At 37.8% G+C, this 12,500-nt stretch overlaps 1 protein-coding gene across 1 annotated transcript in view; it reads right to left on the reverse strand.

The window, feature by feature from the left end:
- The window catches only part of LOC136835761 (alpha-actinin-1-like), a 38,167-nt gene that overhangs the window by 11,500 nt on the left and 14,167 nt on the right, over positions 1 to 12,500 (reverse strand). The window contains exons 5-9 of the mRNA XM_067099621.1: positions 8,464 to 8,575; positions 5,291 to 5,455; positions 3,898 to 3,992; positions 2,547 to 2,725; positions 1,701 to 1,926 (exon numbers count right to left, since the gene is read on the reverse strand). Of these exons, the coding sequence (XP_066955722.1) occupies positions 1,701 to 1,926; positions 2,547 to 2,725; positions 3,898 to 3,992; positions 5,291 to 5,455; positions 8,464 to 8,575 (777 nt within the window). The remainder of the gene's footprint in view (positions 1 to 1,700; positions 1,927 to 2,546; positions 2,726 to 3,897; positions 3,993 to 5,290; positions 5,456 to 8,463; positions 8,576 to 12,500) is intronic.

The following is a 12,500-nucleotide window of genomic DNA, read 5'->3' on the forward strand; positions in this document are numbered from 1 at the left end:
TGATAATAAGTTCACCGTCCGTGGGGTCGAACCAGCGAGGGCGAGATCTCAGGACCACAGTGGGCGCACTAGCAGTCGGCTAAGGGAGGTATAAGTGAATATAAGCCTCCCATCAACTCACCCGTCGAACTCAGGTGTTTTGCATTTGAGGCGATATCCACCCACCTCTGCCATGTTGACCCGTGTAATCGTTTATACTTATACGTAGCCATATTATGACTATTTATCACATCACCGTGATTCATATACAATCAAGCTACAAGCGTCCTTTAATATCCAATTCCTCTACCTCGGAAATAATATATTTTCATATATGTTACGAAGGAATTTAGTTGATAATAAGTTCACCGTCCCGTGAGGTCGAACCAGCGAGGACGAGATCTCAGGACTACAGTGGGCGCATCTAACAATCGGCCACAAAGAGAGGTATAAGTGAATATCGCCTCCATCAACTCACCCGTCGAACTCAGGTGTTTTGCATTTGGAGTTGATATCCACCCCACCTCTGCCATGTTGACGTGTAATGTGTTTGTCGCACGTAGCCATATTATGACTATTTATCACATCACCGTGATTCATATACAATCAGAAAGCTACAAACGTCCTTTAATATCCAATTCGCTCTACCTCGGAAATAATATATTTTCATATATGTTACCGAAGGGAATTTTTAGTTGATAATAAGTTCACGTCCGTGGGATGAACCAGCGAAGGGCCGAAATCTCAGGACTACAGTGACGCACTAACCCAGTCGGCCACAGAGAGGTATAAGTGAATATCGCCTCCCATCAACTCACCCGTCCGAACTCAGGTGCATTTTGCATTTGGAGACAATATCCACCACCTCTGCCATGTTGACCGTGTAATGTGTTTGTCTGCGTAGCCATATTATGACTATTTATCACATCACCGTGATTCATATACAATCAGAAAGCTACAAACGTCCTTTAATATCAATTTGCTCTACTCAAATATCGGAAATAATATATTTTCATATACCGAAGGGGAATTTTAAGCTGATGCGACAAGCGCATTCCACAGTCAACATGGCGGGGTGGGTGGAGTTGATGGGAGGTGATATTCACTTATACCTCTCTTGTGGTCGACTGGGTTAGTGCATCCACTGTAGTCCTGAGATCTCGTCCTTCGCTGGTTCGACCCACAGGACGGTGAACTTATTATCAACTAAAAAATTCCCTTCGGTAACATATATGAAAAAATATATTATTTCCGAGGTAGAGCGAATTGGATATTAGCGACGTTTGTAGCTTGATTCTGATTGTATAAGAATCATGATGTGATAAATAGTCATATATATATATATATATATATATATATATATATATATATATAAAACAATAATTTTCCGTTACACAACACTTAATTCTGTCTCTCTCTCTCTCTCTTAGAGGAATTTATTTCTGGTAACAGAAATTCATTTCTCGGTATAATGTGGTTCGGATTCCACAATAAGCTGTAGGTCCCGTTGCTAGGTAACAATTGATTCTTAGCCACATAAAATAAGTCTAATCCTTCGGGCCAGCCCTAGGAGAGCTGCTAATCAGCTCAGTGGTCTGGTTAAACTAAGGAAAGTTCAGGAAATATCTGACAATGGTCTAGCACACAAGAAGTAGCCTGATTCCTTCTAGAAATGAACATGTTATAGGACTGGAAACTCGAGAAGTGAGTGGAGCTCATACCTCTTGGATGAAGTTCCTGACCATGCTCTCTATTTTCAGTTTCATTCTCAGCTCTTCATTCAGTGCCGCTTCCCGTTGCGTTTCGGCCAGTTCTAATCTGGTCCACTGGGTCTTAATGTCATATAACCTAAGTCCAGTGGGAGGGACATATTTTGGCATCATCAGCATTCTAAGACCAAACTGAAGACCGTGAAGAGTCTTGGCTAACTCAATCTTATCATCATGTCTGCAACAGAAAACAAGTAAAAATGAGTCGAAGTTTCTTCGGCGCAATCGAGTTTTCTGTACAGAGTATAATCAAGGCCACCAAAAATAGATCTATCTTTCGGTGGTCTCGGTATAATGCTGTATGAGCCGCGGCCCATGAAACTTTCAGCCACGGCCCGGTGGTGACCTGTCCTATAGCGTTGCCAGACGAAAGATCATGGCCAACTTTAACATTGATTAAAATAAAAAAAGCTACCCAGGACAGAGGGCTGCAATCTGGTATGTTTGATGATTGGAGGGTGGATGATCAACATACTAGTTTGCAGCCCTCTAGCCTCAGTAGTTTTTAGGATTTGAGGGCGGACAGAAATAGTGCGGATGGAAAAAGTAATTTCAATAGTTTTCTTTTACAGAAAACCAAAAAAGATAAAACTGAAACTGAAGTTATGCCCTGAAATAATTTCTATTCATGAGAGTAATACTGAACCGATAAGTTACAACTGTCAAAGAATTACAGGTTAACTACTGTACCAAACAAACCTAAACTTCCTTTATTTTGTAAGATGTCACTAAAAGACCTTAAGGGTTTATTTGACATTTAGAACCCGAAATTTTGGATTTGGTTACGTAGGATCTTACCTCGGAGGTTTTTCTGTGACCAAGTATGAGATAAAGTCTCGCTTCAGCTGAAGGACGCCCTCCATCGACTCCGGAAATTGCCGAGTTTCCAGCTGAGAGATTTTGGCCAAAATCCACTTCATAAGTTCACTCGCCTGGGAATCGTATCTGGTCTTGATGGCGTCGTTGCTTTTCATTAGCTGTGTTCGGTAGGAAAGTACTGATCAAATGTTTTCACTAAATGCAAATACAGAACAGGTAAAGCCTTTTTCTATTTTTGATTACTGTAGTATTAAGAACAAATCACGCCATGCGTAATGTCATTCATTACTTGTTACTTCATCTCATTCGGTAAGTTGAGCAAAGAGTTGAAAGCTTTTAGACCTTGAAAAATTTTTTACCATTGAACAAGACTCCAGACTCCAGAATTAAAGCAAAAACAGCAACAAAATGATAATGTCTGCGAGGAAGGTCTGATGAGCGATATGGAACGAAATCAAAACAGTCAGTTCAGTGATTTCTTAAAATTGTATATTTCTTAATTTCTGATATTAATCATTATACTTAAAAATTAAATCTTCAACTGATTTTTACGATTCAAACCCTAAAACAAGCTGATACTTAGCCTATAAAAACACGCTCAATATTGCCTACAGAAATGGCCGGCGAGTAATAAAGGGGCCTCTTATGAACTTATGTTCCATTTCCGGATATCTGCAGGACAGCAATACTGTAGTCAAGCTGTATTCTTGACCGATTTCATCACCTCTTCGCTCTAAGCACATTATTTCACATAATTGGAATATAACATTTTAATGACAACGTTTTTTCATACAGTTCTTAAAATTACGATCAAATAGCAACAATGAATAGAAGGAACATTTACTGGCCTAGATGAAATTACATAAAAAAATAAATAAAATAAAAATCAAAACTTACAATCCACTCCCTAAAAGGTACCTTTTCCCCCCCAAGTTATCTTCCTCCCGCCCAAAATCGAATAATGCCTTGTCAGTCACAAACCCCATATTTAGTATTATCGTGAAAATCTTATTATACGAGTATAGTATTTGCGTCACCTTGCAAACGACAACAGCGGGAAACGAACCCGAGTATAGAGAGGGATGTATTAGCTGAGTTCTCGTTTCTAAACCCAGAATTGAAACAGAAGAATGCCCTTAAGTGGAATTATGATTTTTCTGAAGCATAGTCGATCATAAGTCGGGTAAAATATGAATATCATGCCGCAACAGACGGCCGACCATCAGTCACTTGACCAAGAAATCGGTCCGCTACTAATACCTTTCAAAAAAAAAAAAAAAAAAAGTCCATTTCATGGCCTACATTCCAAATGAAATGTCTAAAACCTTACCTTGACATCAGGTTTCTTCAGGTTACCCAGACTCTGATATAAAGATGCCAAGTAAGTCAGGATACTTTTCTCGTCTGGGTGACTCGTTGCAATGTCTGTCAAACAGAACAGAAGCCAAAGTAGTGGATGCAATATAAATTGTACAAATTTGCTCTCACACTTAAAAGAAAATATAACAAAGGCAAATTTTACCAAAGGACTGCGTTGAGATTGGAACCAAAGACCGGTTACAAAGCCTCTGACAGAACGTACAGTATTGGAAAAGAAATAAAGAAACAGGATAATTCCCTGTTTTGTTTAACAAATAAACCAGGCCAACGTGACCAGCACTCCTAAAGAGGCCAAGTGAAACGAAAAAGTGAGGCAGAAAGTGTTTTTTTTTTTTTTACTAAAGAAAGCAATGAACTCGGTTCTTGGATAAAGGAAGATTTAAATTTTTAAAAGAAAGTCACGATCCGAGCAAATATAGCACCTCAGAATTCTACAAAGTATTGTGGGAAGTGATAGGTTGACGGGTGTTACGAGGCCACCTGAAGGGAGTCAAAATTCTCTCTCGCTGTTCATCATTACCTTAGACCACCGCTCAGTCTCAGAAACAAAAATGGGGGTGTGGCGGTGATTAACAAATTTGGAGATGGGTCCCATGAAGCATCAATAGATGACTGAGTCTAAGAGGCAAGAATGGAAAATGTAAAAGCTAAGTTCCACAGAAGGACGTTGGATATCAGTTTGTGAAGGGAATAAAGACTTGGGCAGGCGTACTATAATGAAGAATCATGGGTGGAACCAAAGCCATAAATGGTCTGTAATGAACCATTTGTCCAGAAATTCTTATCATCCTTTTGGTGGACGTCATTAGAGGCCATATTTGTACCAGTTGCACCGTACTTCAAAAGCAAAAGAGTGGAAACAGGACAAGAGAAAGGGGTGTGGAAGGGGTGTGGTAAGTTCAGTATGGTCAGGTAGATGGAATAACAGAGCAATGCAACGATTAATGTCAGATTATTCAAATTCAGTTTAGACATTAAACAGGCAAGATTGGAAAGCCATTGTAGTTTCAGTCTTGGGTCTTGAAGAGCGCTTTATAACAGTAGTTGTGACAAATCTTAAATAAACGCCGGAAACACCAACATCAGAAAAACTAAATTCCACTTCCTTGAAAGAGAAGAAGTACGGGATGCAGTTCCAACACAAGCTACGCAAACTAACATTTTATCGAGTTTCAAAACATTAGAATAAAAAGGAACTGCTTTGCGGGTTTTCACAAAGAAATTAGATAACCAAATTTGTTCCTACATGTATGGGGTGGGGAGCGTGAAAGTAAGGGCAAATAATTCGTGAATAAGAAGAGCGCGGAGAGAGAAGAAAAAGAGTCACAAATTATTTTCCTCACCCTCGGCGTCGAGAATCTTCTCGACTCCCAATTCTCTGTGAGCAACATCGAAGGCGTTATTGAGGTTGCGAATGGGCTCATCTGGCTTCAGGGAATCGTAATCTATTATGTCAGGCCGATGAGCGTGGATTAGAGCATTGAATCCCATACCATCACTCCAGGAACCTGTGATAAAAATGGTGAAGGGGAAATATGAAGGCTATATACCAACGAAGATGTAACGAGCGTGCATACTCACACATATATAATAATACATACACACAAACACACACAAACATACATATAATATATATATATATATATATATATATATATATATATATATATATATATATATATATATATATTTATATATATACAGGTATGTGTAAGTATATATATATATATATATATATATATATATATATATATATATATATATATATATATATATATATACTGCTAGTGAATGTGTGGCACCACTAACTCCATGACAACACTTCTACATTGCCAGTACTTCCTCTTCTTCAAGACAAAAACTGCTACTCTGCTACTTCATAAATCTGTTCTTAAGCCAACGTCTACAACAGAATTATACTACAATATAGAGGAAAGAAGACAGAATTATGGTTAGAAATAGACTGAGATAAGAAGATTTAACACGAATTTCTCAGGTCAGAAAAATAATGATTAATAAATTTCACAGGCCAAGATGTATCGGGAACACTCCTGCTCCTGAGAGAGACCAAACGTCCCGTAGCCACTTTGCGTCCAACTTGGTTCGTATCGAGGGGCTTTGACGCCTCCTCCGAGTTCAAATTTGTATATTAAACTGGTCCCAGCTCCCTTGGATCCCCTGAAGATGACGGTGTCCTTCAGCACAAGAGTGGCAGTCATGTCTGGACGGCTGAAGCAGCATTTTTCTGAATTGTGAAATCTGTTCAATTTTTGTTTTGATTCTTATTTTCAACAAATTTTCTGACTTTAACAGCCTATTCATTTGAAGTGCAGTTCCTTTGTAGATCTAGTGCAGCCTTTAAAACTTCAGCCTTGAAGACCAGAGGGAGCAGTGGATATTATAGAAGTGGTGCTAAATAGTATGGGTTCCACTTGGAAGGCTGTACTAAGTTAAGTATACCTTAGTTTAACCAGACCACTGAGCTGATTAACGGCTCTCCTAGGGCTGGCCCGAAGGATCAGATTTATTTTACGTGGCTAAGAACCAATTGGTTACCTAGCAACGGGACCTACAGCTTATTGTGGGATCCAACCACATTATAGCGAGAAATTAATTTCTATCACCAGAAATAAATTCCTCTAATTCTTCATTGGCCGGTCGGAGAATTAAATGCGGGACCAGCAGAGTGCTAGCTGAGAACGATAGCCACCCGTCCAATGAGGACCTAGAAAGACTGTACTAGAAGAGAATATACATATTTGTGTAGTCTTAAAAACCACATTGCCCTCTTAACTTCTCGAATCCTTCACTTTATGGATACACTTGTCACTAAAAAGCCTTAAGTTTAAATACAAGAATAGGTAGTAATTCTGATGTCGATAGCGGGATTCGAACCTGCATCCAGAGTATCAGACCGTGGTCATGTATCCAAAAAAGCGTGAAGAATTCGAGAAGTTAAGGGGGCATTTTGGTTATTACAATTACGTACGTCACTGGTTAAAAGTGACCAGTAGCTTATCTATATTGTTAAGAGTATCTCTCTCTCTCTCTCTCTCTCATCTGGCAAAAGAAATTAAATATATAATAAGTAATTAATTAATTAATTTTTAGTAGGACCCACTATAGGCAAAATTCGCCTCTATAAGCCCTCTCTCACCACTGCCTTTTTGGGGGAAACCTTTAATCTCTTCTCTTGTTCGAGTCATTGCCGAGATTTCTTTAAATTCTAGGTGTTAATCTGGTAGGAGTAAATCCTCGCCCGAATGGAACACATGTTCGCCGCCATCTTGAATTTCGGCCATGCTGCCAAGAGACCAACACCAGCGCCAGCTATAAGGAATGAAGGCATAATCCCAGTGAGGCTATTAAGGATCTCAGAAGGACCCATCACCCACACGATCTTAGACTCTGATGTTAGCTCATTCAGGACTTAGGTCCTGCCCCTTGCTCTATTACCCTTCTCAATCCAGACACGTGGCAGTCAGGGCATGGTAACCTTGTTGTTATGAAATTATTCACTTGCCCTCCCTATAGCTGGCTTTCCCGAAAGGTAGTGCCGAATTTAGGGTTGATTTCGTCAGTCACATCCCTATTCATCTCCAGCTAATTTTCACTTTTCATTTTATAGTGCGAGATACTTACAGTGAGACCTGTATTGCTTTTTATTGTTGTGTTGTTTAATTTGCCAAGCACCAAAGTGGAGTGTAATGTAAATCATTAACTGTTGAGCTATCGGAATCGAGTTCAGTCCAGGCACCTTCTGTGTAATTCCTCGATTCCTTATTAAAGTGTTATCTTTGGCTGAGTAACCATAGGTGTTTCAATTACAGATTAGGAGTAGTCAGCTGTGGACCTGTGTATCACCTTGTGTGCATAGTGATCCCACTACATCTTTTGCAATGGCCTTTGAAGAAGGCTCCCATTGTGTCTTTTCAAGCAACTTCCTGTCATCTGCTTCCTTCAACTTGTATTATGGCCCTTATTTGCTTGTCCCAAATTACTCTACCATTCTTCTGACATGTGTTTCTTTTGTAAATATATAATTAATTAAGTTAAACCTCAGAGTTTACATGAACAATCCTCTCTCGAAGATAGGCTTTCAGCTGTATTTCTGATGTACATGCTTCTACCTGACCTCAAGGCCAGAGTCCAGATTTTTTGCGTCATGCAAGGTAAGTTGAATATATCCCTGGTGTTCACCATTCATAAACTAGGACCCCAGTAGAAAAAAATGTCAATATATATATATATATATATATATATATATATATATATATATATATATATATATATATGTATATATGTGTGTGTGTGTGTATGTGTGTGTGTGTGTACACTGAGTCACTTGATCCAGTGACTGCGAAAACTTTTACCGGCAAGTTTCAGTTGTTACATATATGTAAAACCTACACTCATGTGTATATGTGAAACTTAGTCATGTCATCAGTTGGTATTTATAAGTGTATTTAAGTAAATAATCTGAAGCATAAACATCTACAGCGTCTGCTGAACTTACTTGAAAAGTCCTTAATGTTGAGGTTCGGGTATTCTCCTGTTATCTTCCGGCACCAGTCCAGGATTTTTTCCTTATGGGTTTTCTTGCCACCTCGGTCTGGCTCGTCTTCTCCCTTGGTAATAATAATAATAATAATAATAATAATAATAATAATAATAATAATAATAATAATAATAATAATAATAATAATAATAAAGTTAGGAAAAAGACCTTCTTTAATACAAGTTTTGTTAAACAAAATGGCAGTTTCAACAGCATTTACTGTATTTTATATAGTAAACGCTCAATTCGTCTTATCAATTGGTTTTCTTGCGCTGGAATGGTTGCAAGCAATTGACCGATATTCATATCCGGATATGAATATCGGTCAATTGCTTGCAACCATTCCAGCGCAAGAAAAGCAACTGTTAAGACGAATTGAGCGTTTACTATATAAAATAAATGCTGTTGAAACTGCCATTTTGTTTAACAAAACCTGTAATAATAATAATAATAATAATAATAATAATAATAATAATAATTAATAATAATAATAATGCAGTGCTAAAGACAAACAGTGTGGGCGCACATACATATCTATATATTAATGTATGTGTATGTAAATACGCATATTTATATGTATGTATACATATATGTGTTTGTAGCTATATAGGCGTGTGTGTAAACTTTGTGTGAGCATGTACATGAATGGAGGCAGTAAATAATGGCGAAAATATCAGTTTCTTAAAAAGGAGAACAGAAATAATGACGGGGTTCCAATAAAAATCCATCCCTTTGAGAATGTTTACAAGCCAAGAAGGATCACTCTTTCTACCATTTACAGCTGCAGGTCAACATCCAACTGCCAGTTTTAGACACTCATATTTGGGCACTTGGAAGAACGACGAAGCTAATGCCTGGGAGAAAATTTCCATCGGCCCCAGAGGACCGCACGGGTGGGCATTACTGAAAATAATGTGCTCGAGCCGTCCTCAATTAAAAATCTCATCAAATCAATGGCTACAAACCTTTTACAAGAAAAGTGATGGCGTGGATCCGCCGGTGGGGGATTGGTGGCGGGAAGGGGGACTTAATGGGATTGATTAAGATTTTTCTTTTTCTTCTTCTTTATTTTGAGAGAGAAAATCGATGACGTGGGAGTACAAGAAAGGGAGCGCGCGTTGGCAATATGCTAATTATGGCAATTTGAATTGAGAAAATTGCTGGAAAAAGTTTCGCCGGAAGGAGAAAGGGGAAAAAACTGAAATTAGGTTTATGGTGGCTCCTAAATGAGGGGTTCTATCACGCCAATTCCTCAGATGGGCAAAGCAGAGGCATGCGAGGGGAGAGAGAGATTTCTCCCACGGGAAGGGCCAAAATGGTTTGTTAAAAAAGATTGGCCGAACGCACACACATAAATGGGATTCGATTACTGAGCGAGCCGGAATTCTTTAGGCCAGTTCCGATAAAATCTCATATGATTTGTTGACCGAAATAGGTAATTCAGTACCTGGTTGTTAGGCGACTGGTGTGGGTCAAACCAGGAAGTGAAGAACATAGGGCTGGCAACACTATCCCATACAACTTGCTAAGGACTTGAAGGTTAAAAGGCTCCTGGCGACACAGGGCTTAGGGAAGGAATGCGTACTGTGTCAACAATTATTTAGTTCTATATCTTTTCCCCCTGCAATGGGTGTGAATTTTTATCACATCACCGCGACGTGTATATAGTACACACACACACACAAAATATATGTATATATATTATATATATGTGTATATATACATACACACACACACACACATAGCCCTTTGTTGGCCGAACCGGTTGAGCTTCAGACTGTCATTCGATGGGCCGGAGTTCAATTCCCGCGGCCGGCTGATGAAGAGTTAGAGGAATTTATTTCTGGTGATAGAAATTCATTTCTCGCTATACTGTGGGTTCGGATTCCACAATAAGCTGTAGGTCCCGTTGCTAAGTAACCAATTGGTTCTTAGCCACGTAAAATAAGTCTAATCCTTCGGGCCAGCCCTAGGAGAGCAGTTAATCAGCTCAGTGGTCTGGTAAAACTAAGGTATACTTAACTTTACACACACACACATATATATATATTCTGTATATATGTATGGATACAGATATGTATGTATGTATGTATGTATGTATGTATGTATGTATGTATGTATGTATATATATATATATATATATATATATATAAATATATATATATATATATATATATATATATATATATATATAAATATATATATATACTGTATATGTTGCAATGAATGGAGACTCCCTCAAAACCACCTGTGTCCGTTTTTACATCTGTAACATAATTGAGAAAGAAATAAAATTAATTCTAATTGTTTTAATTACTAGAACTGTGGGTTTCCACACGCCCCTTCATAAACTCTCTCCTTCATTCCCCAAAATGATTAAGCCTAACCCCTCTCTCTGTTCAAAATGACTGCCTTAAGGCCTTGTTCCAGGTCTTCAAAGATGCCTTCCTCGAAGGTGTCAAGCAAGGCAAGGGAGGAGCCAAAAAAGAGAAAGTTGGCACCCCGCCTCATTCTGAACCCTCCACGAGGGTTAACTGATGCCATGCAGCCTATATAGAAAGTAGCAAAGATTGACCTTTGTGCCACCTATGTTGGACGCGATGCGTAATCCATGAAGGTTATTTATAGACGATGCAACAGAAATTGAGATAGAGAACCACTCAGAACACCACCAAGGACAGATGTCCTTACCTTTCCTGCCCCTTGTGTTCGACCCTGAGGCTCGAACCAGTATACTTTTGTAATGGCATTTTAATTCCCTCATCCATCACCAGTGCCCTATCGGACGAGGACACCATCATCTCAACAAAGGTAATGTACCTGAATAAGGTTTCTTAGTCAGTCACGATTCCTGTTATTTCTCTGCCTGATTTTTCATTTAGTTTCCATTGTGTGATCACCTTTAGTAATTTATGTTGGAGCATTCAGTGGTAACATAATTATGAATTTAGCAGTGAACTGAGTTACTTGGCACCATCTGTGCAACCCCTCAGTCCCCTTTGAGCATCTTATTATTATTGCAAGTAACCATCGTTTATTTTGCAGATAGGCCTTGACTGTGGAATCTCTTGGCTTATCCATGTGCAGTTCCCCTTCTGAACCCCACTGCAATGTTTCCAGTTATGAAGACATTGTCAGCGTAGAATATTTATTCTGTATAGGATTCATTATTTTAGCTGGCCCTTATTATTACCTGCCCAGTAATTCGTAATTCTTCTGATCTGTGTTTGTCATGTAAATATAATTAGTTAGGCAAACCCTTGAGTTTACATAAGTTTCCCTCACATGAAGAAGGCCCTAAGCCATAGATTTCCCTTGTTTGTCTACGAATTTTCCTATTATTGACTCAGATGTGTAATAAATATAAGGAACTCCCTGCGTTCATCTGTTGCCGCCCAGAATCAAGTAAGTATCCCTCGGACATTCGTAGCAATGTATATATATATATATATATATATATATATATATATATATATATATATATATATATATATATAATATATATACATATAAAACTTGCAATAATTTGTTTCTTTCATGCATAAGTTTCTATCGTAAAAACAACAAAATAAAATTAAATCAGGAATTTGTACAATCTGGTACAAATTAAATTAAAATTAAAATTAAAATTAAAATTAAATTAAATTAAAATCTTGTACAAATTAAATTAAAATTAAAATTAAATTAAAATTAAATCAGGAATTTGTACAATTGCCTAAAGAGCCAATATATCAACAGATCATTGAACAGACGTATTACCTTTCATTTAATGCCCAAAGTTGGGAAATACTTTAAAATAGCTATTAAGAGACGACTGTTAAATCATGGAAATCAATATTTTATCTTTTGGTAAGTTGTTAAGATCGTGCAAATTTTAGATTTCATTTTATTTTCGTTTTTAATGTAGTCCTGCTGATGGGAAAGGATTCATATATATATATATATATATATATATATATATATATATATATATATATATATATATATATATATAT

This window comes from Macrobrachium rosenbergii, chromosome 55, assembly GCF_040412425.1.
Source record: "Macrobrachium rosenbergii isolate ZJJX-2024 chromosome 55, ASM4041242v1, whole genome shotgun sequence".
In the NCBI taxonomy this organism is placed as follows: domain Eukaryota; kingdom Metazoa; phylum Arthropoda; class Malacostraca; order Decapoda; family Palaemonidae; genus Macrobrachium; species Macrobrachium rosenbergii.